This window comes from Desmodus rotundus, chromosome 9, assembly GCF_022682495.2.
Source record: "Desmodus rotundus isolate HL8 chromosome 9, HLdesRot8A.1, whole genome shotgun sequence".
Taxonomy (NCBI): Eukaryota; Metazoa; Chordata; class Mammalia; order Chiroptera; family Phyllostomidae; genus Desmodus; species Desmodus rotundus.
In genome coordinates, this window is record NC_071395.1 from 50,006,473 (window position 1) to 50,031,785 (window position 25,313).

The 25,313-nt window shown below is 42.2% G+C and overlaps 1 protein-coding gene across 1 annotated transcript; it reads left to right on the top strand.

The window, feature by feature from the left end:
- Window positions 1–1,039: 1,039 nt before the first annotated feature.
- Window positions 1,040–24,486, top strand: ATP6V1B2 (ATPase H+ transporting V1 subunit B2). Its single transcript, XM_024560752.4, has 14 exons — window positions 1,040–1,222; window positions 7,429–7,484; window positions 11,799–11,897; window positions 12,620–12,713; window positions 12,842–12,919; window positions 13,369–13,508; window positions 13,840–13,941; window positions 14,290–14,387; window positions 14,865–14,988; window positions 16,568–16,718; window positions 18,592–18,674; window positions 20,056–20,160; window positions 21,274–21,403; window positions 23,072–24,486. Exons 1-14 carry the CDS (start codon window positions 1,087–1,089, stop codon window positions 23,209–23,211), a joined length of 1,536 nt encoding a protein of 511 aa, XP_024416520.1. The 5' UTR covers window positions 1,040–1,086; the 3' UTR covers window positions 23,212–24,486.
- Window positions 24,487–25,313: the final 827 nt, after the last annotated feature.

Here is a 25,313-nt window from a genome sequence, read left to right on the forward strand (position 1 = left end):
CCAGTAGAAATCTCATTTTGAATATTCCACAGGAAACTTAACAGACCCCCAAATAATTAGCTGTTCTCTTTTCCTCCTCCACCACCCTGTGGCAAAGTTCACCACTTCCTTCACCATAATCCCTTCAGTCACTCAGCCCCCAAGCCTGGGCTGTCACCGAACATAGCCAGCTGTTTATTCTAGCTAGTTCTGACTCTTAGTCTTCAAATACATTTCACTTTGTTTTTCACACCGCTACCACCACCCTAAAACAGTCCAGTATATGGTTTTTGAGTGATAGATGAGGGAACGAATTGAACAGGAAGATAGTAAAAGAAACGATGGCACATAGCACCCTATTTTAATAATCACCACAATAGGTTTTATTAAAACATATTTTTAACATTATATTTTATTGATTATGCTCTTACAGTTGTCCCAATTTTTGTGCCTTTGCCCCCCCCCCCCCCCCGCCCCCGCCCCACTCCCTCAGGCAATCCCCACACCATTGTTCACCACCGTGGGTCAGGCCTTTAAGTTCTTTGGCAACTCCATTTCCTATACTGTAGTTTACATCCCCATGGCTACTCTGTAACTACCTATTTGTACTTCTTCATTGCTTTTGTTTTTCAAAGTGTGTTTTTAGACCTCGAGTCCATTCAATGTCATGAAGTGCCATTATAAAGTGGACATCACTTGGCCTTTTCATGTACGCGCTTGCCTTCCTCCCCCTCCGTCCCATTTCCCCCACTCCCTCCCTTACCTACGTCCCTTTTTCCTCATTTCCTCTCTTTATCCCTCAAATGTGTTGCTTTACTCTCTGGATCCCCCTTTCTCTTCAGCTTCCTGGTGCCTGGCCACGGTCCCCCCTCCGTCCCAGCCTCCCTCCCTCCCAGCACGCTGGTCAGCTCCTTGCAGCTGGCGCGCAGGCTCAGTCCCGCCCACGCGGATGCCGAGTCACGAGGAAGCTAGCGCGAGCCGCGAAGGGGGCGGGGCGAGGCCGAGGCTCGGCAGCGCGCAGGGGCGGAGCCGGGTGCGCGGGCTGCCCCTGCTATATCTACGCCTGCGCGGCGTCGCTGCCGGGCCAGTCGGGACGGAGGAGACAAGATGGCGCTGCGGGCGATGCGGGGGATCGTGAACGGGGCCGCACCCGAGCTACCCGTGCCCACCAGTGGGCCAGTGGTAGGATCTCGGGAGCAGGCGCTGGCAGTGAGCCGGAACTACCTCTCCCAGCCTCGCCTCAGTGAGTATCAGAGGGCAAGATGGATCCTGTCTTGGCTTTTTAGCCCAGCCCCTTGCTCCTACTCACCTGCTTAGCCAGCGGCTTGGGGGGGCGGGGATGAATTATTTATTTTTGCTTTTCGCGTCCCCCTTACCCTCACCCACAGGCCTCTCTCTAGAAGGAGATTGGAGTGTACCTTATATTTCCGTGAGGGAAGGAGCACCAGCGGGAACTTTCCTGGGGTTGGTGGGCTCCTGCCCTCTACAACTTCCCTCGGCCGGAGCATTCTCAGGCACTAGCTTCCTGTCTCTTCCTCGAAGAGGCTTCTTGTCACTCCAATTTCATCTTCGCCTGACCTCATTTGGATATTTAGTGGTCGAGAGAATGGCCCCTCCCTATCTGCTCTCACTGGCTTGGACCTCAGGGCAGCTTCTGCCGCGGGCGAAGGTGTAAGTGTCGTCGCTGACGTGGTGGGGCCTTTCGGGGGTGGAGGTCAGCCCGTAGGTAAAGATGTTGGGTGGAGGGGCTGCTCCACAGCAGGACACCTAGATACCACGGAACGCTAGAGCTGAAAAGTACCCCGCAGGTTATCTAGTCTAACCCTCTCATTTTACAGTGAGGAGCCTAAGGTTCCTGGAGGGACAGCACTTGCCAGGCTTTAGACACCTCCTTATTGGCCGAGCAGGAACTAAAATGCCAGGTCTCTTAATTCTGCCGGGCCTTTTTCTACCATTGCCTGTTCATTTACTGACCAGTTAACCTAACTTGGTTGAGTGCAAGGCTGTCTTGGGGAAACCAAGCATCTTTGCTCACATAGCATGATTTATGCAAAGCATATGCATAGGAATACTTAAGTGTCGTGATTATAAAAAGGCCTTAAAAACCAAGTTTAAGTGAACTGCTCAAGAAATGGCTCTTTATTACGAAACAGTACAGTAGTGTAGCATCAGACCTCTTCACAGCTTTCTTAGGAACTGGGGATGAGCCCTGGAAGTAGATTCAAAACTTGGGAAAGCACCTGATGTTTCCCCAGGTGGCAGGACTATATTTGCACTGGTTAATTGCCAGAGTGCCTTTTTATGGGTGGCTCATTGGTTAAACAGCATTTCAGATGAAGGGTTTCTCTCCTGCCTGACTAATCCCGGCCTGATCTGTCACTGGGTCATGTGACAGCACTGCAGGGCTAGGAGAGGAAAACACACTTGATTCTACGTTTGCCGAGATGTGCTTTCTACACTGGGAATGATCTAAATTAGAGAATGCTTACTGGGGGTTTTTATAAGCTGATAGAAGTGTTTCAGGAAATTGACAGATGTTGCATTTTATGTTGAGTTTAACAGTAAATTTATACCTAACAATTATGAATTCACTTGTGAATTGCATTTGTATGCTTTGCTTTGGGTAGGACAGATAAGACAGTGGTGTTTCTAAGGAAAGGTTATAAGGGTGCAGTAGTGAGTTTTCAATAATTATTCATTCAGTGTCATTTCAGAGAGTATCAACTGAAATAATATTTTTTAGAGAGTTCTCCATGATTAAGGTTGTAAACCCTTAAGGGAGGTGGGTATGGTATCTCTGTGTGCCTAGCCAGTGACTAAAAGAACTTCCCTAGATGAGATTCCTTCCAACAGAATTGTTGCAACATGCTTAAAACTGAACCTTTAGAGGTCAGGAGTCCCTTTTGTATACTCAGTGCCTCCCACATTGCTTGACACACAGAAGTACTGTGTCTTATAATTTGTTGTATAACATGCACTTAAACCGCTTGTTCTGATAGTTTAGTGGATGGAGTCTTAACGGGAATGGGATCAGAGTAGGGAGTTGGGATACGTGATTGAGTTGAGTTCCCCTTTGTCCAGTTACTCTGAAAGGCATAAATGGTGTCATACTTAGGCTAACAGCTAACTGCATTTGCAGAATAGCATTTTTTCCCCCTGCATTGCCAAATTCCTGATTCTGTTTAATAGTGTTAATTGCTTGTGAATAAATATTGGTTAATCTCTTAATTTTTCTAATTAAAGATTGATGATACCATCTTAGGCAGTAATGTTACAGTTATTTGATGTGTGCTGTTTGAATGGAGGGATGGAGTAATATCGGCAGTTCACCGTACAGATTGGATCCTGTTTTAAAACAACTTCAGGATGATGGGGCTGTTAAAACTGGAAAATGGGATGTGCAGGCTTGATACAATCTTGAGCACTTTAATTGAATTCCTAAAGTCACAAGGAAAGGAAACTTGATTTTCTTTTAAACTTTGAGCAAGGTTCAATAATATACATAGAGCTTTGGACACTATACATTTTGAATTGGATAATCTTGGTCGTTCTTGAGACCCTAGGTTAGCTAACCTTGTGTTTCTTACATCATAAAGCAGAGCTGGCCCCAGAAAAGTCAGATAAAGGGATCATCGGCTTGCCTTTTTCTAGAACCTCTCCCTCGTTGCCCACTGCTCTCAGTGCCCACTGCTCAGGGTGTGGGCATCTACTCTTCTTGCACAACGGAAGATGACTGCTCTGGGTTTTGTTTTGCTAATGAGGCAGAGGCTGAAGGACTAGATCTCTTGTGCAATGGCTGCCAAATTTTCTCTTTAAAAATTTCACAATCATTAAGTGGCGTTAGTGGTGTTGAACAATCTTATATCCTGCAGGAGGAAGAGGATGTCATCTGACAAGATATGCTTCTTAAAAACCTTTGTAGATTTTGGTTTTGAATGTTACTCCATAAATATGTATTGTCTGCTTGGTATAGTTCAGCATCAGAGTGACTTGTTGGTTGTAGCATGTGTTTGGTGTATAATGTAAACGGGTGTCTGCTGTGTTGTCGCTAGTTCTGATCATCCCTGCAGATCCAAGTTCTTGTGCATTTGGAACATTTCAAGAGAGGAATGGTCATCATTTTGGTAAATAGATAGAAGTGCTCGTATAATCTGTGAATGTTTTTTTAGTTTTCTGAGGAGTAGCTTAATGCCTTTGGCAGCCTTACTCTAAACTGTTATCTCTGCTTTGGGCTGTTAATGGTAATGGCCAGGAAGGCTGGGTGAATATCCTGAGAGATAAAAGGTGGTGTTTGATAACATTTTCTCTGGTAGTTTTTTCTTTGCAAATGGTTTTATTATTATGGAAAAGAGCTATAGTTTGTATGTAAACTGTTTCTAGTGTATATCCGTGGTCCCAAGTGCTCGGAACTGTGCCATCCCCATATTTCTTAATTGTACTGGAGGCTGGGTTCAGAAATGTTACAAGGTCATAGGGTACCAACTTGAGAATTAGGGGAAAACAACGCCCCCCAAAAACAAAAAATCACTTCTCATCCTGGCTTTCCTGTTTAGTAACAGATTTCTCAGAGCCTTGGAGCCTTAGCTTAAGTGTAGAAGGGATGTGTCAGCCTTGCCTACCTCCCAGCATCATGGGGAACTGAAATAAAATAACCTCTCTAAAGACGCTCTGCAAAAGTGAGGTGCACTCTCCAAATTTTTGTTCGGTGATTTTTTAATTTAGTTTGGGTTACAACACTTAGCAGGTTAGTTTGTGTATGTCAGTTTAATTTAAACCAAGCATGTTGCTTAACCTCTGATTTGTATCTAAAGTAGTCTCCTCCTGTTTTTCATGTTTTCCAATGAGGCAAAACTGCTGAAGCGTCTCCATCAGCATCTTTCCTCTATTTAAACTCTCCAGTCGCTACACTCCATTGAAGAAAGATAGTTTTGCAGTAATGACAAAATGTGGACACAAAGGGAATCATCGTCCTGTGCATTAAATAGTCAAAATAACCTTTTTTTTTTTTTGGAGCTAAATAAACATGCAGACTCATGGCGTCACTTTGAGAGGCATAGCTGTGGATGGTTACGAGTGTGCCAGCCTACAGACCGACTAGTGCAGTGTTAGCGTCTGAGCTGCGGTGCAGAGTGAAAGAACAGGCGGCTCTGGGGCCCGGCTCCGTAAGTGCAGGTCCACGGGCACGGTACTGGGTTTCTCAGAATCAGTTTTCTCTCCTCAAACTTGGGGTGATACTAGTGAACTCACAGACCTGCTATGGAGATCAAATAAGGATTTCTGACAAGTACTTGTGAAATGTGTATCGATAGTATTCATATTAATTAATTCAAATAGTTAGTTACTGACTTTTTCAAAGGCTACCTAGGATGTGCCTACAGCATAGGGAATAATCAGTAGTACTGTGCCAGGTGGGGAACACAATGCAAAGTACAGGATTGTCTGTTGTCTAACCACTGTGCTGTACACCTGAGACTAATACAGAGTAACATTGAATGTAAACTGTAATTGAAAAATAAAATTTACATTAAATTTTTTTTAAAGGCTACATATATTATTGCAAATTTAGAGACTGCTTTTGATGCAGTAGAACCTAGCCCTGTGTAGAAGTCAGCTTTATTCACTGTTTCCGGGAAAAGCAATGATTAACGTTTCTTTTTCTTGGTCATGCTCTTGCTCGTGACTGGCAAAACTTCATAATTGTGAATGTGCTGGATTTAAGCATGAGATTCTGAAACATTGTTGTAGAGGTTAGACATTCAGAGGAGGTGCAGATCATTTCTAAAAAGTGAGGAGGCTTTCACCTGAAGGATTTTATTGATGTTATTTTGCCTATAATTTGTCCCTCCTTCCATTTCCCACTGTTTAGGTAGAAGTTTTGAAAAGATTTTTGTTTCTGTATTTTTAAGCACTGGGTTCTAAGAAAACTTGTTTCTTACGTAGCTCACTTGGCATTTCCACATAGCAATTTTAGAAAGTCATTGTTAGAATGTTTGGACTCTTAAAATGAGAACAATGAATCATTTTTAGGGGTAGGAATTATTTTTAAAAATATTAGGCTATTTTCAAACAATGGAGTGGATTTTCATAAAAGTTGCAGAAAATATGACAGTTGGGGTCTTTCTAATAATTTTTGAGGAATGGCTCATTCTTTACCATCCATTCTAGTGACTTGACTTTTTAAGTTTGTGACTTGCCCTTTGTCTGTAGTTATAAACAAAAGTCATTGTGGGGCCTCTGAGGAGATGGTTACAAGTACAGAGGTCTTGCAGCACACGCTTGATGTCAGGGTTTAAATGTCTGTGGAAGGCAGGGGCCCTGACAGTGCTGGCCTGCTCGGTCCGCCTGTTCCTGCCAGGGTGCTGCTTCCGGGCTGGAGCCCCTGGAGTGGAGAGGCCGGGCACTGAATGGTTTCCTCATTCTTGGGAGTCTGCGCCTGTGCCAGCAGTCTCTGCCCGAGACTCCGTGAGAAACCAAGCAAGTGGAAAGTTCCCAGTTGGTTGACAGCTTCTTAGAAATTATTTTAGGCCTTGTAGTAAGCTTTTTTAATACAATTGTTTTATTTTTTTTTTTTAACTGTTCTGATTATGAAGTTTAGTTAATTACGATGTTATAATTACTCTCGAGTGTTCTGTTTTATATCTAGTTACCATTGTACTTGACAAGTGGTGTGGGGTGGGATGTGGTGGAAGGACAGCTACCCTGGGGATTGGCTGCCTTGCAGACCTATGGTTCATTCCTAGGCTGCAATTTTCAGGGAAAATGGAAGCCTCTAAGCTCACAGTAACATTTGACTTCTTTTTTTTTCTTAAAGGATACTTATCTCGTTTGACCCTCTGGCCTTTCATTTCCTTGCCTACTCCCTCCTTTATAAAGTGATTTTCCCATAGTTCTTAAGATGCCATGTAATGATAGCCTTTACCTTAACAGACTACATTTTCTCAGATTTCCTTTGTGAGTGTTGTCAGTTCTGCTTAAAGTTAAGTACTCCTTTCCCTTTCTGTACCTACTTTGGTAAGTGCCACCTCCTCTACAAAGCTTTCCTGTTCCCTTCAAGGTGAGAAGGACTGCCAGGTTCTTCCTGTGCTCCCACGCCCTCCACACATCTGTTAGAGCCTGTAACTACCCCTTCTCCATATACAACTGTGAGCTCTGAGGGAAATCTGTTCCTCTGCGCTTTTTTTGGTCTTTGTATCCTGGGTCCTTAAAACATCGTGACTGACTTAAAAATCATGGTAAGGATTTGGATGGTTTTGGCTGCGTGTGGGTAGATTATGAAAAGTTGTCCAGGCACAGCCATATTTAATACATTCAACAAAACGTGTGCTAACTGTTCGAGCGCTCCAGGTTGTAACAGGTGGGATAGAGTGGAGAGAGGTTTTGTGTGATCCCAGGGAGATATTTGAGGCTGTTGTCCTGTTTGACTAAAGCTGCCTCTTCTGTCTTTTCCAGCATACAAGACAGTATCTGGAGTCAACGGTCCACTCGTGATCTTAGATCATGTGAAGGTAATACACCACCATCTTCGTTTAACCATTTGTGAAGTTAAAAATGGGGCATTAAGCCCTCGTTACGCGTACTTTAAATTTTATGTCAGGATTTTTCAGCCGTGTCTTGTCTGGGTGTCAGCGCTATACAGGAGACAAGTTTTAGATCCAAAGTCAGAAGACTGGATTCCGGTACTGGGTCTACTGTGGGTTGTTAGTGACCTAGCGTCCCTTGTCTGCGGAATTCAAAAAAAATTGTCACTCCTACCTTACATGTCCATTGGGAAAAAACGTAATAGTTATGAGTATGTTCTGTAACCTGTAGAATATTATATTGGTATATGGTATCACCGCTCTTTTCATAGACTGCCACGTGTTATAATTACTTGTTACTTCTTTTTGTCGTCTTGACTAAAATTTTAAGGTCTGTGAATGAACAAACCTTGCTACTTTCTGGCTTGGCACTGGTATTCAGATATTGAATAAACACAGATTATCTCAATAGAAACTAAACCCCTAAAGCAAAGTGTAGTTTTTACTTTTCCAGGTTGTTTTACTTTAGTTACATGTTGTTGTTGTAGCCACACATGTATATGAAAATTATAAACACATTAGTGTTACCTTAGAAAAAGAGGCATAGAATACAGTCTGTAATTGAATATCCTGGGCGCAGTCTGCCCGAGTTCTGTGATAAATATCTCTGGAGAGAATAATTTCTCTAATATGCTCTCCAGAACAGAAATTCTACGTCGATTGTTGTGGGGGATTAGGGCGAAAGGCACACAGTTACTTGTTTGTTGAGGAAAGTAATGGTAGAAGTGTGTTGGCATGTGACCTCTCTGGAAGCAGAAAATAAATGGAAAAACATCTCTTAAAAGAAAGGGCAAAGTACATTGTCTCTTCAGCTTTCTCACTGAGGTAATGTTTTTGTGCATAACAAGGTACCTATACAAATGAATCTCGAGGTTCAGCGCAGCAAGTGTACCTCTGGCCACAGTTTCATACTAGTCTGCAGTTCGATTCAAAGCGCAGGGAATAGCATTCCAGTTGTACAAGGCTTAGGCACGTGCCCAGAAATGCTTTGTGAAAGGGCCATCACTTCTGTTTTTTGAGGAAATGATAGGAAGCTTTATTTGTGTCTTTATCTTTTTCTTCTATAGTCTTTAATAGATAAGATTTTGGGCTCATTTTTAAAATGTGAAACTTTTATATTAGTAAATATATTACTGAAAAGTTTAAAAATACTCATTCATGTTTCCGCTATGTCAAGTGCTGAACTCAGCTGAAAAATTGACGGTGAACAGTGGGCGTGGCCTCTCCCCCAGTGAGCACAGTGGGGGAGCAGGTATAACACGGGCACAGAAATGTCTTATTATTTAGTGCTATCAGGGGTAAGTGCAGGGTGCTGTAAGGGTTGATAATGGGAGGGGCTTAGAAAACATCTTTGCGGAAGTAATTTTAAGAGAGCTAAGAAAGTTTCATTGAATGTTTGGGGTATATAGCTCCAGCTGAGGAAGAGCTGGTAAATTTTATGTAGTTTTAAAAATGGCTTTATACCACTAGATTTCAAGTGATTGTTTTGTTTTTAGTTCTTGGCTTTTGTTTTTAACTTAAAGCATACACATAGGATGAAGGAACAGATACCGTACATAAATTGCATCAGAATAGAGGAAGATGGAGACTGCTACCCAGCACACCTCAATGAAGTGAGCACACCTTTGATTCCCACACTAGACAGAGGGGAGTACAGGAAAATAAAATTACAGCTATTTTCACTTCTAAACACAGGTTCCAGAATTCTTAATATGCTTGTATGTTGGATATTAGCAAAGATAACTATGCAAAAAATAAACACAATTATGACAAATTAGAGTTTATCTCAGCAATACAAAGTATTTCCTAATACTTGATATTAGAAAACATATCAGTGTAATTCAGCTCATTCATGGATGAAACTAGAAAAAGCTTATGCTTTTCTCAATAAATACAGAAAAAGTAGCTGATAAAATTACTCATTTTACACTTGATCTTAGCCAAAAGGCTGAGAAGCGATAAGTTACTCATTTTAAAAAAAGTCTTGGAAATAAGGACTAGACCAAACTTTTAACCTCTTAAGGGATACCTACCACAGCTGCCAGCAAATAACACACAAGGAGAGGCTTTGAAACATTTCCATTTCCAGCAGGAGCAAGGAGGGGGGTCCTGTTGTCCCCACCACACTCTGTCCTCGTCCTCGTGCTCGGGGCCCAGCTGACCTGGGGGAAAAGAAATTAGGGAGTCAAGGGGTTAGGAAGAAAAAGGCACAGCTAGTAGTCATTTCTTGGTGATGTTAACCAAACAGAAAACCCACATCACTCAGTGGACGAACTGTTAGAAACAAGGTGTAAAGCAGAGTTGCTGGATGCAAGATCAGTGTACAGAAGTCAGTAGTATTCTGTGTGCCAGCTTAACTAATTATTGGAATAATTAGTACCTATTTACAGAAAGCTATAAAACTTTGTTTAGAGACAGAAAACTTAAAATAAGTGTAGATTCCGTGTTCATGAACGACCGCCTAGAAAGGTGTTGGTTCTCCCGAGGTAACAACATCAGCTAGAGTTAGAGTGACGAGGAGTGAAGACTCGGGGCAGGAGTAAGCGGGAGTATTAGTGGGAAACGTGAGAACGCCCCTCACACGTGAGAATTGGTCGTGGTGCATGGTAAAGGCTACCTTGCAAGTCAGTGGGGGACATTTGTGCTACTCTGTAAATATTATGAGGGCATTTGGCTTTCTCTATTAAAAAGAATAAAAATGAGAAAAGTAAAATTACTTACCAAAAGTAAATCCAGATGGATTAAACACCTGAACATAAAAAACCTGTTTTAGAAGATAGTACAAAAGACCATTTTAGTGACATCAGTTTGGAAAGTTTTTCTCAACAGGACACAAAATGCACAAATCATGAAGGACAACAAGTTATTTTATTACATAAAAAGTCTTAAAACTTCAAGTGATAAGATACTATAAACAAATTTTAAAGACAAGAAACAGACTGGAAGCAGATATTTGCAAAAAAATTAGTATCCAGAATCTACAAAACTCCTAAAAATAAAAAGCAGATTCCGTTGAAAAGTGAGGAGAAGACATTAATGAGCCAGTCATAGGAGATGAAGTCTGAGCTTCCAGTGAGCGTGAAAAGATGCCCAGTATTAGTAGAATCGAAAATACAAAGTGGAAAGATGCTACTTTTTACTTTATCAAATGGTAAGAATTAGTGTTTAATATTAGGTATATAAGCTGGCAGAGATGTAGGGAAAAGATACTTTCGCGTACTGGTAGGGAGATTGCAAATTAGCAGTCTGTCTGGGGAGGAGTTTGGCAGGAAACGGGCAAAGTCTGTAAGGAGCACGTGTGGAAGTGTTCATTGCAGCATGTTTGCAGCAGTGTAAACCTGGGACAACCTTGAACTCCGCTGGCAGAACAACTGAATAAAGTGTGGTGTCATGTATTTTCTTTTCACTACGTCTGTTCTAACATTAATGTTAAGATGCTCATATATTCACTTGTTAGCATATCCAAAATCAAGTTACAATCAGTCGTCTGTCATAGTTTAATTGGCAGGTGCTTGCCTGCACATCACACAAAATAGTGGTGCATGTTCTCATAGATTATGTTGATAAAATACTGTAAATATTACATGACCGATCCAAAACATAAGGACAAATGAAATAAAAAGTTGTAGGATGATATTTTTAAGTGTGTTGCCATTTATATAAATAAAACCACACTATATTTTTGGAAGCATGCATTTAAAATGTTAAGAACGGATTAAAGGAATACATATCTGGTTAGGAGATTTAGACTGGGGGGGATATTTGTTTATTGTGATAGTCATTATTTTATTATCTAGTTGCATTCTGTCCCCTTGCCCCCAAAACACGCAGGCGATCACACACACAACCCCAGTCACACACCCAGCAGACTGCAGTTCCAAGTAGGGGGAACATGGTTGTTTCTGAGTTCTGTACCTTTCTGTAGTCTCAAAACTTTATACACAGAAGGAAAAATTTTAATTACTGCGTTTTCATGGATTTAAGACCCTTCTCTCTGTACCTTATGCTGGTTTGCCAGTGTGTGTCCCAGTGATGAGCCTTTGAAGGACTCCGACTACTTGAGGATGTCGTAAACTCTAGGGTGTACCTTTGTGTTGGGGAAGGTGGTGGGGTCGCATATGGGTACGCACTGTGATCGAGATAGAGCGTGTGGAGTGTTTGGGGAGGTTTTTAACCCTAACCCTAAATCTGACTTTAACCTCTAACCCTGTAGTTAGTTACTGATTTTTAATTTTTGCCTAGTTTCCCAGATATGCTGAGATTGTTCACTTGACGTTACCAGATGGCACAAAGAGAAGTGGGCAGGTTCTAGAAGTTAGTGGTTCCAAAGCAGTGGTTCAGGTAAGCGTCACTTTCAAAGCTTGGCCAGCTGTACTTTTTCCTAATCACAGAACTATAAGGAACATCGCGTGTTCTTTCTGGTCGTCATTGAATCAGTGTATCTTTAGAGATTGATTACTGGCTGGGGGCGGGTGGGGGGTTATTTTTGCATGTTTTCGTGCCAAATGTCAGCCACTTATCTCCACTGTAAGCCCAATAGCTCCACCAGTAAGGTGGCTTTATTTATTTTTTGAAATGGTTAAAATGAAGCAGATAATCATGTAGGAAGAGAGATGAAAAGCAGAATTTACAGCTTATGGGATGGAACCAAAATAAGATCTGAGTCAGCTTCTTTAAATTGTGTCCTGTAATTCCTAACTTTTAATGTCACCAATTATGGGAAATGCCAGTTTTCTCAGATAACACGTTCCCCCAAAAAGTAATCCAGAGCAGGTGTCAGCAACGTTTCTGTAAAGGGCTTTGTGGAGCCACCTAAGGTCTCTGATGCATATTTTTCTTTCTTTCTTTCTTTTAATTAATTCTTTGAAAATATAAAAAACATTTTTAGCTCGCTTGTAGGATTTGATGTCCTACAGGCATGACCCTGGTCAAGAGGTTGTGTTCATGATACTAAAAATGGTGTACATTTATGTATAATACTTGACTTTATTAGGGCTGACAAAATTTAAATGCTTATGATTTAAATTTCTTTTGCCCTTCTGATTACTTCTCTTCCTTGGTAGGTGTTTGAAGGAACCTCAGGTATCGATGCCAAGAAAACATCCTGTGAGTTCACTGGGGATATTCTCCGAACACCCGTGTCTGAGGACATGCTTGGTAAGTTGATATTATTACTCATTCTGGGCAGAGATCCGTTTCCTTTTCAACATGTTTCCATAAAGTCTTTTCAAAAACGATGGAAATTGGTATCCTTGTCCACTCTGTACTGTCTCACTGTTTTACAGGTCGGGTATTCAATGGATCAGGAAAACCCATCGACAGAGGTCCAGCTGTCCTGGCTGAAGACTTCCTGGACATCATGGGTAGGACAGTCAGTGGGTTTCTGTGTTTGCGGGAATGGCCTGCATCCTTCTAGCTTGTGTCTCTGCCACATAGTGATTTTTGTGACACTTTAAGCTAATAGCCAACATGTTCCATAATTAATTATTTTATTATTTAATAACTTTATTTTTCCTAGAGATCATCTTCAAATTTTATATAAAATATTTTAAGAGATCACTGGGCTATACCTGAAATGTAAATAGTAAAGCTTTGGAATGAGGACTGCTCTCTTATTTACTACACCTTTATCTGCTTCAGAAACTTGAGTTCTGCTACCATATATTTCTTGGGTCCATGCAAGACTAGTGGAAAAAATTATTTAACCACTTTCAGAAATAACTGCTATTTTAAGAGTAGAAAGAAATGCTTTATATGGTTTTAATCTTCATGTACAGACGTGTGAAAATTTTCCCTTTTTGAACTGCATCAGGCCAGCCAATCAATCCTCAGTGTCGAATCTACCCAGAGGAGATGATTCAGACGGGCATTTCGGCCATCGATGGCATGAACAGCATTGCTCGGGGGCAGAAAATCCCCATCTTCTCTGCTGCTGGCTTACCGCACAATGAGGTGAGAGCTAGTACCTGCTTGGTGCTCAGTTTAATGAGGAAGAATTTCTAAATGCTTCACATTAATGGGAAACCAAAGAGTTTTCAGTACTAATCCCCACTCTTACTGGTTATACAATCCATTACATCGAACCTTTATCCACGCATGATCGCTGTCTTCTTGGTTACTCTTAGGAATCTTTGCAAAAAGTACAAAATAGTTTTGTTGGGTAAAGTCCTTTAAAACTTCCCAATTTCATCTGTAAGTACAATTTCAAAAAGTTTAGGATGAAAGTTATTTTGTTGTAGATTTGCTATTTTAGATTTCAACCCAGCGCTTTTGTCCTCATCAGATTGCAGCTCAGATCTGTCGCCAGGCTGGCTTGGTAAAGAAATCCAAAGATGTAGTGGACTACAGTGAGGAAAACTTTGCAATTGTATTTGCTGCTATGGGTGTAAGTAAAATTATTTTCTGGTTTAATATCAAATATAAAATTAATCGCTTATGTTATTAGAACGTGTAAAAAATTATTTGTGTATTATTGAATTTATCTCTCCATAGAGAAGTTGCAACTTGGCATTTTGGACAAACTAAGGATTAAAATTTGGCGCTTGACTGTGAAATGAAAGAATAATTCTCTTTGTGTCTAAAGCAGGCTGTTCATGCTGTTGACTTCTGTGAAAATTTTTTGAGTACTTGAAACTTTAAACAAAAGAACAGTGGAGATCTATAGCTTGGCTTTCATCAGAAACACGTTGAGGACTTTCCTTCTGCCGGCACTGATGAAGTCATTACTGTTTAGGTAAACATGGAAACCGCCCGGTTCTTCAAATCCGACTTTGAAGAAAATGGCTCCATGGACAATGTCTGCCTCTTTTTGAACTTGGCTAATGACCCTACGTAAGTAAAGAGAGCTATTTCTTTCTGTCCACCCAGGCGTCAGGTCAAAAATGTGACTGAGAGTAGGGAGGTAAAATGTTACAGTAACGACAGCACGTGGCCTGTTGTGCCCCTCGGCTGAGGTACTGCCGCTGAGTGACCGGGCGCCCGCCCTGCTCAGCGCTCAGCGACCCTCCCTCCTGCCGGAGGGCTCGGCCCCTCTTCCTCTTTGTTTTCTCTTCTCTGCTTTGAGAGCTGTGTAGTTCTGAGAAGCTACTTATAGAATAATTTAACTTTGTAGAAGTATGTTTTATTATGTAAATACCTAAAATAACTCTGCCTTATTTAAGAACCTTTAAAGTAATAATTGCTTTACCCTCCTCAGTTTATGACTTAAAGCTTTTAGAGGGAGGACTGTACTGTTATTTCCAGAATCTCACTTTCCTTTGTTTTTGGCCTGTGTGTTTGAGTGACTTAGGGCTTCGTGTTCTGTTTCAGTATTGAACGAATTATCACTCCTCGCTTGGCTCTCACCACAGCTGAGTTTCTGGCCTATCAGTGTGAGAAGCACGTACTGGTTATCCTAACAGACATGAGCTCTTACGCCGAAGCGCTTCGAGAGGTAACTTTTCTCTTCGTTGAAATGGCTTAATTTTCAGGGTAATCTTGTCTCTCTGTAAGTTTTTACTTTCTTTAATCATGTTTTTAAAAGTTCATTGCTTATATATTAATAGAATACCTTAATTAATCAGAAAGGAACATCCAACTTGTTTTCTGTCACTTGAGTTGAAATGATTAGAAGAGATTTAAGCTATTGGACTGTTTATCACAGTGTCACTGTCCATGGGTTAAGACTTGATTCTAAAATAGAATGGTAACTGTTGCAAGCTATTTATTCAGTTACTCTCCCAGAAAGTTCCCTCTCTGTCCAGACTGTCAATTTTTAACCCTTTACTGAGTTTTGTTTTTAACGATGTCAGTGAAAATAAAGGCCATATTCTGGCAGCGCCCTTCCCAGCACCTTTTCCTTCGGAAAACTCAGTGTTTACGTAGGAACAATATTAAGATTCTAGAGTTATCACCCAGAAGTTTAGGGTGTTTTTTCTGTTGCAAGTTACTGGAATTTTGAGTAAGTTACTCTTTTAAGCCTGTAGAAAGGAAAAAGACTTTTGAAGAGACAGGCTGTGTAGCTTTTTAAAATTCCCTGAGACCCGTACCTCACCCTGCTGCCGTACTGGTCAGTGGAGGACCTTGCCCCCACCCGTCACAGTCAGTACTTTTATAAAATCAACAAAAATTAGTTACTAGAGAAGTGAAATTAAAAAAACTAATTTACAAGCCTAGATTTTTTTAATTAGCTTGAACAGATGTGAAATTACTCTGTTGAGTTGCCATTCAGGTTTTCTAAATGCAGATCTTGTTTTCTGTGTTTCCGCATTGCACGTTGGTAAAGCTGGTGTGCAGACCGAGCTTCAGGTGACCCTGCGGTAGCACACTCGTGGGGAGGTGCCCAACTGGCACTTACGCTTGGCCTTCATGCTTTTGGGTTTTTAGTGGTTGTAGATTGACAGGTACGCCGACGTTCCCGTCTGCTCGCCTCTGAGAGAAGGACCGCTTGTTACTGTTCATATTTTGTGCAGTAATAGACTCCTGGCTCTGTGACTTTGAGAAATTATTTATTTGACCTTTGGTTATAATTATAATACTGGCATTAACGTTACCTTCCTCACAGGGTTGTTGTGAGGATTAAGTAATGAATGTAAGGTACATCAAACGCCTCCTGGTATGGATTTCCTTCCCTTTTATCATTTTCAGGGTTAGCTTACATAAACACGGCAAGATCCGTGGCATGAAATAAATCTTGTGAACTAAGAAGTTTTCGTAGTTTTAAAATTAACTTCCTTTGATTTATAAAATTGCAAGCACATTTTCTTCTAGCAAGCCTGTTTGAAGATTAGTATTATGGCAACATGATTTTAACAAAAAATGGGAAAAAAAAAATTCTAGTCCCCAATTGTCAGCATTTTCATTGCAGGATAATTTGAACTTGTGTTGCTAGATTTTTGTAAATGAAGTCTTAGAGACAATATTTAAATGAAAAAGATAATATTCCAACTTTGTAATTTGGCGTTATTCAAACAAACAAAGCTTTCCTTTCCATGTTCTGGTGTGTGATCTTTCCCTCCTGGGCTTACTGTCAGGTTTCAGCTGCCAGGGAGGAGGTTCCTGGTCGACGAGGTTTCCCAGGTTACATGTACACAGATTTAGCCACAATATACGAACGCGCTGGTCGAGTGGAAGGTAGAAACGGCTCTATTACTCAAATCCCTATTCTCACCATGCCCAATGATGGTAAGTGTTCGTCTTTGGATGATGGCAGCCCTACTTGTAGGGACTTTGATTCCAAGAGAGAAGACTGTCTACCTTTTTGAGTTGAAACTCTTATGAGAGTTTATCCTTCAAGAGTTCACATAAACTAGTGAAATGTACCCAAATAAAAGTTTTCATTTGAAAACTGCTCATAATTATCATTATCCTTTTATGGAAGAAACAAACAATTTTCTTTATAATTTGAATTTTAAATTTTCATTTACTTGGTACTGTCGAGTGCCTGTTGTTTGCAGGACACTGGTCTAGATACGAGGAATTTTTAAAAAACGTATGGTTTCTACCTAATGTAAGTTTTTCAGTCTAATTGGATATTTTTTATATATGTGCACAAAAAATACAAAGTAGCATAACTGTCGAATGAAAGTTACAAATAATAAGTGCCACAAGACATTAGAGACAGCCCTGGCTGGTGTGGCTCAGTGGACTGAGCGCTGGTCTGCCAACCAAAGGGTTGCTGGTTCGATTCCGATTCCCAGTCAGGTCACATGCCTGGATTGCCGGCCAAAGTCCCCAGTAGGGGCGTATGAGAGGCAACCACATATTGATGTTTCTCTCCCACTCTTTCTCCCTCCCTTCCCCTCTCTCTGAAAAGAAATGAAATCTTTAAAAAAAAAAGGCTTTGGAGACAGATAATCACCAACGGCTGGTTAAACATGACTTTCTTTGACTATGTCTGTGAAAGCCCATAGCACAACACCTGTCTGCCTGTGTGCTCAGTGTGGCTCCTGGAGAAAAGCCTTTTAGTCCTTATCTTGGATTTTATAAAGCACTTTTACGAGATATTTTCCAGAAACAGTAATAACTCACTCTATTTGAGGACCATTCGGAGTACTTTATAAATATTGACTCATTTGATCGCCGTAGCGACTTTGAGACAGAACTGCTAACCTGAGGCAGAGGGAGGTAAGTATCTGTCAAGGTCAGGAAGTGGGAGCTTTAGAACTGAGGCCTTCTGCGTTCGTCATTCACACCACCTGGAATACTGTACTGCTTCTGACGTGAAAATCGTTTGTTGGAGAGAGTAGCTGCAAAGTTCCTTCATGTAATTTAGCAGACTCAGAAATGTCTCCACTTGAGTGACCTTTTTGGTGCTGCCTGCGTCATGGTGCTTTACTTCTCTAGCATCTCTGTGTTTTCCATGTTGAAATAGCTTATGAGCTAGGAATATTCTCTTAGTGTACGTCCATTGGCACATCTCTGCAAGGGAACTTTGTGTTTAAGATGGAATTTTAAAAAATCTTTTTGGAAGAGGTCACATAACTAGGAGAAATAGTACTTTTAAAAAAATGTATTTTATTTATATATTTTTTAGAGAGGGGAAGGGAGGGAGAAAGAGGGGGAGAAACATCAATATGTGGTTGCCTCTTGAGTACCTCTTACTGGGGACCTGGCCTGCAACCCAGGCCTGTGCCCTGACTGGGAATCAAACCGGTGACCCTTTGATTCGTGGGCTGGCACTCAGTCTACTGAGCCACACCAGCCAGGGCAGATACAGTCCTTTTTATACTGCAGCTCATTTACCCTATGTCTATGCTGCAACCAAATAAAACTCTCCAATATAATAAACTCTAGCCACATTTGGTAGTTTAAATTCTGAAGTTAATTAAAATTAGATAAATTTGAAAAACCATAAAGTTTTTCAGTTATGTTAGCCACATTTGGCTAGTTGCTACCATATTGTACAGCACAGGAATAGAACTTTTCCATCGTCAGAGAAAATTATTTTATATAGCACCATTTTAGGTAATGCTGTAGGTGATGCAGATGGACATCCTCTGGGCTTGTTAAATGAGATGGACAACTGTAACCAACGTCAGATGTCTTCTTCTGGTAGATATCACTCACCCCATCCCTGACCTGACCGGGTATATCACAGAGGGGCAGATCTATGTGGACAGGCAGCTGCACAACAGACAGGTATGTGACGTTTGAGCGGCGCTGTAGAACTCACACATCTGCTCTTCGGTACTTGGGCTTTGCTCTTAGGAATTTTTAATTTTTTTTAATATCAACTTAAGTTGATTTTGTTATGGCTGTGAACTTGTCATTTCTATATATAGCAGATCCTTGAATAATGTTGTTTAATTCAATGTCATTTTGTTCTAAAGTGATGAAATGCCATAGGAAGTTAACTCTTGTTTATATCAACTAGCCTGTGATAAAACTGGTTTTGTTATGTGCTATTTCTCTTAAAGTCGCAGAACCGATCAGTGACGTTAATTGAGGATTTAACTACAAAATCCTGCTGTGGATAAGAGTGCTAGCATAAAGAATTAAATTTCTACTTTTCTTTGTTGTGCCCAAAATGGAGTCAGTTGTTTTAAAGAACTTTTCTGGATATTCTATTCCATAGTGGTATAATCTACCAATCTTGGCAGTAATATAAAAACATTTTTTTCCTATTTTATTTTTTTATTGAGGAGCAACTGACCTATTAGTTTCTAGTATACAACATAATGATTCAGTGTTTGTATATATTGCAAAATGGTTACCACATAAGTCCAGTTAACATCCATCACCGTAGTTAAAATTTTTTTTCCTCGTGATGAGAATTGTGAAGGCCACTCTCCTGGCTGCTGTGTAATAAGCAGTTCCGTTCTGTTGACATGGTCACCGTGCTGCACACTGTGTCCCCCTGACTTACTTGTTTTATAACTGGAAATTTGTGCCTTTCGACCCTCTTCACCCATTTAGCCCACCCACCCCCACTCTGCGCCTCAGGCAGCCAACCACCGGTCTAGTCTGTTCTCTGTATCCATGAGCTCAGGGGTGTTTTTGCTGTTGTTTGTCTTTAGATTCCACATACACATAAGTGAGGTCATAAGGTATCTATGTTTTTCTATTTCACTTCGCATAATGCCCTCAAGGTCCACCCATGTTGTTGAAAATGACACAGTTTCTTTTTTATGGCTGAATAATCAAAGACAGACTTTTTTATGGTTCTGTAATAGATCACCCTTTAGGTGGAATTATTGTTAATCTTTTTATTTTGTATGTGATTTGAGTCAGTTCAGAAGATCAGTTAGATTTGATACTGTAGGCAGATAGTGAGAATTCAGTTTTTCAATATAATCTTATACTGAGTATAGGTTTCACTTTTTGGATTTGATTCTCAAAAGAAATATTGTGCCATGAAGTATTTTGTACCAGGAAGTCATGTTCAAACTAATCTAGGAGACAATGCAGTGGTTTAATATAATTTAAGGGATAGTAATGAGTTTCAGAATGCTGCTATTCCACCAGTAAAGCTTGAATTTTGTACTTAAATATAATATTTTCCCCTCCCATTCTGCCCAAGATTTACCCACCTATTAATGTGCTGCCCTCATTGTCACGGTTAATGAAGTCTGCTATTGGGGAAGGTATGACCAGAAAGGATCACGCCGATGTCTCCAACCAGCTGGTGCGTATGTCTTCTTAAGGATGGCCTTTAAAGCAGTTTAAAGACCTTTAAAGACCTTTGGTCTGTTCTTTCTGCTGTCTTACACCTCTTATCTTTCTCCCATATCACTTTTCTTTTCCCTGTCCACATACAGTTTTAGTATAGACTTCATGTGAAATATAAAAAGTCATTAGGCCCTGGCTGGAGTGGCTCAGTAGATTGAGTGTGGGCCTGTGAACCAAAGGGTTGCTGGTTCGATTCCCAGTCAGGGCACATGCCTGGGTGGCAGGCCAGGTCCCCAGTTGGGCGCATGTGAGAGGCAACCACACATTGATATTTCTCTCCCTTTCTTTCTCCCTTCCTTCCCCTCTATCTAAAAATAAATAAATAATATCCATTAAAAAAAAAAGAAATCTTTTTAAAAAAAGTCATTAGAACCAAGCACTCTTTTTTTTCACAAGGATGGACACTGATAACCAAGATTAAAAATTATATTCTTGAAACCTTATATTTATGTGTTTAATCCTATGTATGGTAGTTTCTGAATAAAAAACCAAGCTATAGGGCCGTTTTTAAGTTTTTATTAGTAACCTTAATAACAATTATGGGGCATTCCTGAAAGGGTACTCTAACATTTCTTGCTTAACATATTAAGCAATTGTGGGAACTCTAAGGGATACTGCTTTATGTATTCTATGGATTCCTTGGTTTCCACAGTCATATGAGACTGTACAGCAGGCACAAATAAAGAAAAATACTTTTAACTTTGAGGTAGAAATGGTACTCCTGATATCACAAATATTTTTCTTGAATAGAACTTGCGGATGGGATACTCAGTGGTATGAGTTCTGATTTTCAAATGCTCTATAAAATGTCAGCTCATTGACACATTAAGGAAGTGTATTTTTGTAGTAATGTTGATTGTGTAAGTAAAGACTCCTTTCTGAGTGAGACTGCTTTGTAAGAAAGTCCTTCTGATATTTTCATGAGTTTTATTTATGTGCGTTGTGCCTGTAAATAACATGACTTTCCTTCTGTGGGCTCTTACGAAGACAGCTAAAGCTCCACATGTGTGGCCCCGGTCACTGTGAGTGTTGGTAAAATCTCCCTGTGCTGTGAACCTTTCCCCTGTAGTACGCCTGCTACGCTATCGGTAAGGACGTGCAGGCCATGAAAGCCGTGGTTGGAGAAGAAGCCCTCACCTCAGACGACCTTCTTTACCTGGAATTTCTGCAGAAGTTTGAAAGGAACTTTATTGCTCAGGGTAAGATGCCTTTTTTCTTACAAACTTCAACAGCTTCATATGTAGCTCTAAAGCCCTCTTTCCTAATTTGAGAGATTTCACATTGGTCTCTGTATAGTCTTCCTTCTGATTGGAGAAGAGGGTCTTCCAGCTCTCTCACACCTTGGTACTTAGCACTCCGGCTCCTCCTCCTCTGTCTCCCACCCCAATATCCAGTGATGTGGCTCCCATTTAACTTTCTCCCTTCCTTATAGCTGCTTCCCTTGCCAGGACTTCCTCCTCCCAGCCTCTCTGCAACCATCTCCTCTGGCTTTGGGGGTTTGGGACTTTTCTGACCCATCTGCCTTCATCTCCTTTTTTGATTTATCTTCCTTCCTGCTTCTTTATTGTGTGTCTTCCCAGAGGCTTAGTTGCCTGTTCTTTCTGTGCTTTCTTGTCCCCAAGCTTTGGCTTTTCCCCTGTGCTGTTGCCTGAATTGCTGTGTACGATCCTTACCTTCTTTCTGAAGCCCTAACCCCACACCTTCACCTGGGCCACCGTTGTTTGTGCCACCGTCCCTGAGGCTCAGCATGGTCAGCACCCAAGTTTTTCCCAGCTGACCACCTGCGTAGCAGTTTCCTTTTCAGTTTCTGTCTACCTCTGGCCTGACCATCGTCCTGGTTAGCTCCAGCTCCAGACTGGGCATTGTTCTCAAGTTCTGGGTGATGCTGAAGCTTCTGGTCTCCGGCACTCTCTGAGTTGGGCCACATTTGAGTCTTAAGACCTACTCCATGCCTTTGGTTTCGTCCTTCTTGGCTACTAGGGCCAGGTTTTTCAACAGTCTCCCCCCTCCCTATGTGCCATTGCCGGGGTAGCTTTTATTGATGGTCTCTCTACTAAAAAGTCAAAATGGTTTCCCTTTCATCGCACCTGCAGAGTTTCCAAGCTGTTCTGCGTGGTCTCTCCCCTGCCACTCCTGCCAATGCTTGGTAGCGCTCTTCCTGAGCTCAGGGGTGCCGTGACCAGGAGTGTTTGCTTTGGAGCAGTGCAGGAAGCGGCACACTTAGGGTTCGTGCACCTTCTAGTTATGTGACACGTTTTTTATTAACATTAAAATTCCCCAGTATACAAGTGTGTGTGTTTTATTTTTAAAGTACAATTGAAGTTCTTCTGGTAGAGAAAAGAATCCAGAACTTCAGCCACTCTGATTCCTTGGTTAAGAAATGAGATTTGTTTACATGATAAGGATGGTTTATGCTATGTAAAAAAACCCCCAAAACTTTGAAAACCACTGACCTATGCATGTGCTTAGGTGGCCTTTCTATAAATCTGTAGTGGCCTCTGTTGCTGGGAAACTTTTTCTCACTACCCACTGGATACCACACCGGGTTGGTTTCCACTGCCCAAGGTATTCAGATGTTTCCCAGTTGTTGGAAAAGCTCCCCCCTACCCACTGTACACACTAGGCTGCTTGCCTGCTGTCTCCAGCCACGGGCCTCTCCCTTTCCTCTGCTTCGCATGGTGCTTATGGTCTGGGCCCTCATTTGCATATTCCGTCCCTTCCAGTCTGGGGACGCCTCATGCTCCACCCCTCTTGTTTTTCTTACTCCATGCTCCCAGGGCTGGTCGTATAGCAGGGTGGACCCTGATTGACACTGATGGGTTGGAAGTCGTTTGCCTGTATTCATCCAATCTCAATTTTTTTACAAGGTCCTTACGAAAACCGCACTGTCTTTGAGACTTTGGACATTGGCTGGCAGCTGCTCCGAATTTTCCCCAAAGAAATGCTGAAGAGAATCCCTCAGAGCACCCTGAGCGAATTCTACCCGCGGGACTCCGCAAAGCACTAGCTGCCACCCTTGTGACATACTGGTTCCGCTGTCATACCCTTTCGCACCCCCCATCGCCACCTTTGTGTTGGAGTTTACCATGTTACCCTGTGATTAAGAACAGAATAGGTGACATCCCGTGCCAGTGTTGCCGTGTCTTAAACTGCTAACAGACTTTAAAATATCCCCTGTTCGGAAATCCTGGATTGTCCGTGCTTTGTTTAAAGGAGCTGCAGGGGTGGAGGTGAGGTTTCCTTACTGATGTGTGTATTTGTACATAGTGGGTAGCCAGTTGCCTGATGATGTCCTCAGTATTTGGACGTTCAGACCTTCCCCCCACCCCCTCCAGAATATCGCTATGGGAAGTTGTAAGGCTCTCATCCTCACATCAGGGGCAGGGCAGGGTGGAAAGCAGCTGCCTCTTGGAAGAACCCCGAGCCCGAGCCCTCTCTCCTGAGCTTCCCGTTCGCGTCGGCGGCGTCCCGCTGGGTCTGCGCTGCTGCTCTAGCAGCTGGCCTGTGCTGTCTGCCTGCGCTTTCCTTTCCTGAGTAGAGCAGTAAAGGAGCTCCTCGTCCTCCTCGGTGCGCACGGGTCGGGCCTCCTGTGTCTTTGACTGTTCGCCCTCCCTCTGAGGAGGACGTCGCCGGCTTTTGCACGGCTGGCGTTGATCTGATAGTGGTGGGACGCCTCGTCTCGATCCCCAGTGGGCTTTCGTGCAGAGGGGTCCTGATGAAAATAACCAGTGTCGTTGTTGCTTGGAAAGAGTTGGGGGTACAATGAAGAAGAAGAAGAAGAACAACCTATCCCCATTCTACTTGGACATGCTAACAGTGGTGTAATTTTCTAAAGTGTTCGCCAGGTGCTGAAGGCAAGGCAGCGGGAGAAAGCTCTGCTGTGTATGGATATTTTAAACTCTGTTAGGGAGCAGCCTTTGGAAAACCCCCGTATTTGGTCGTGCTTTCTGACCTATCTCTGCCTCTTCAGGGTCATCTTGTGGCACAAGTGATAGCGTTTAAAAGCTTTAGCCTTTTAATTCCTGCTCCTTCGGCTCTGAGCCCTGAGCTGTCTTCCCTGCACTCCACTCCGCTGCGTCTCCTGCGTGCTCTCTGTGTTCTTTGTTACTTGGGTGCAGTGGCGACTTCTCTGTGCATTCCATCCTTCAAGTTGTGTAAAGTTCTTCACTTTTTTCTCGGAGGGTGCTGGGGGGCTGGGGGGAGTCAGCATGATTATATTTTAATGTAGAAAATGTGACATCTGGATATAAAGTAAAAATAAATATTAAATTAATGGAAGTGATCTAAAGTGATTCTGTGTCTTCTAATCAGAAAAACAGTCGCAACAAGCAAGTGTATGCAGTGACACACCTCAGATTCGTGGTTTAGAACATCATAACCAGCGCTGTGAGCCAGCCCTGTGGGTTATAAGGAGCACGGCCAGGCCCTGTGCCCTCTGGTTGTCAGGCTGCCCTTTTCAGGCTCTCCGTGGCACCTCTTCCAACAACACTTTGGTCTGATCCAGTGTTGGAAGTTGCTGCGGGGGTCTGCACCGTTCTTTGTTCCAGACATTTGCAGGACCGCTGGGCCCATCTGCCACAGTGAAGGTGGGCATAGATAGAAAATGAAATACAGATTGAAGCAGGCCAAAACTCACCACATACAATTTTAAATAGCCCTTGCTGGTGTGGGAACGTCATCCCCTAAACTGAAAGGTTGCGGGTTCGATTCCCAGTTAGGGCATGCACCTAGGGTGTGGGTGGGTTTGGTCCCTGGTCAGGGCGCATGTGAGAGGCAACCAGTCTGTTTCTCACGTTGATGTTTCTCTCCCTCCCTCCCTCCCCCCCTCCCCCTCACTCTAAAATCAGTAAGCATGTCCTAGCGTGAGGATAAAAATAAATAGATGTCCAGTATGTCAGAAACACACGGCTTCCGGCGGCAGGGTGGGGCAGCATGGGGGCATCTGTCTCTCTCCAGCAGGGCAGCGCGTAGGAGATGCAGAGGAAGGGCCCTGTCACGGCAGGAGCTGGGGAGGCCTGTGGTCTCGTCCTGCTGCCACCGCTAACTGCGGCCGTGCTCATTTGCCAAGTGGGAGTCTGTTTGCTTATGTTCCTTCTAGGGTTGTAATGG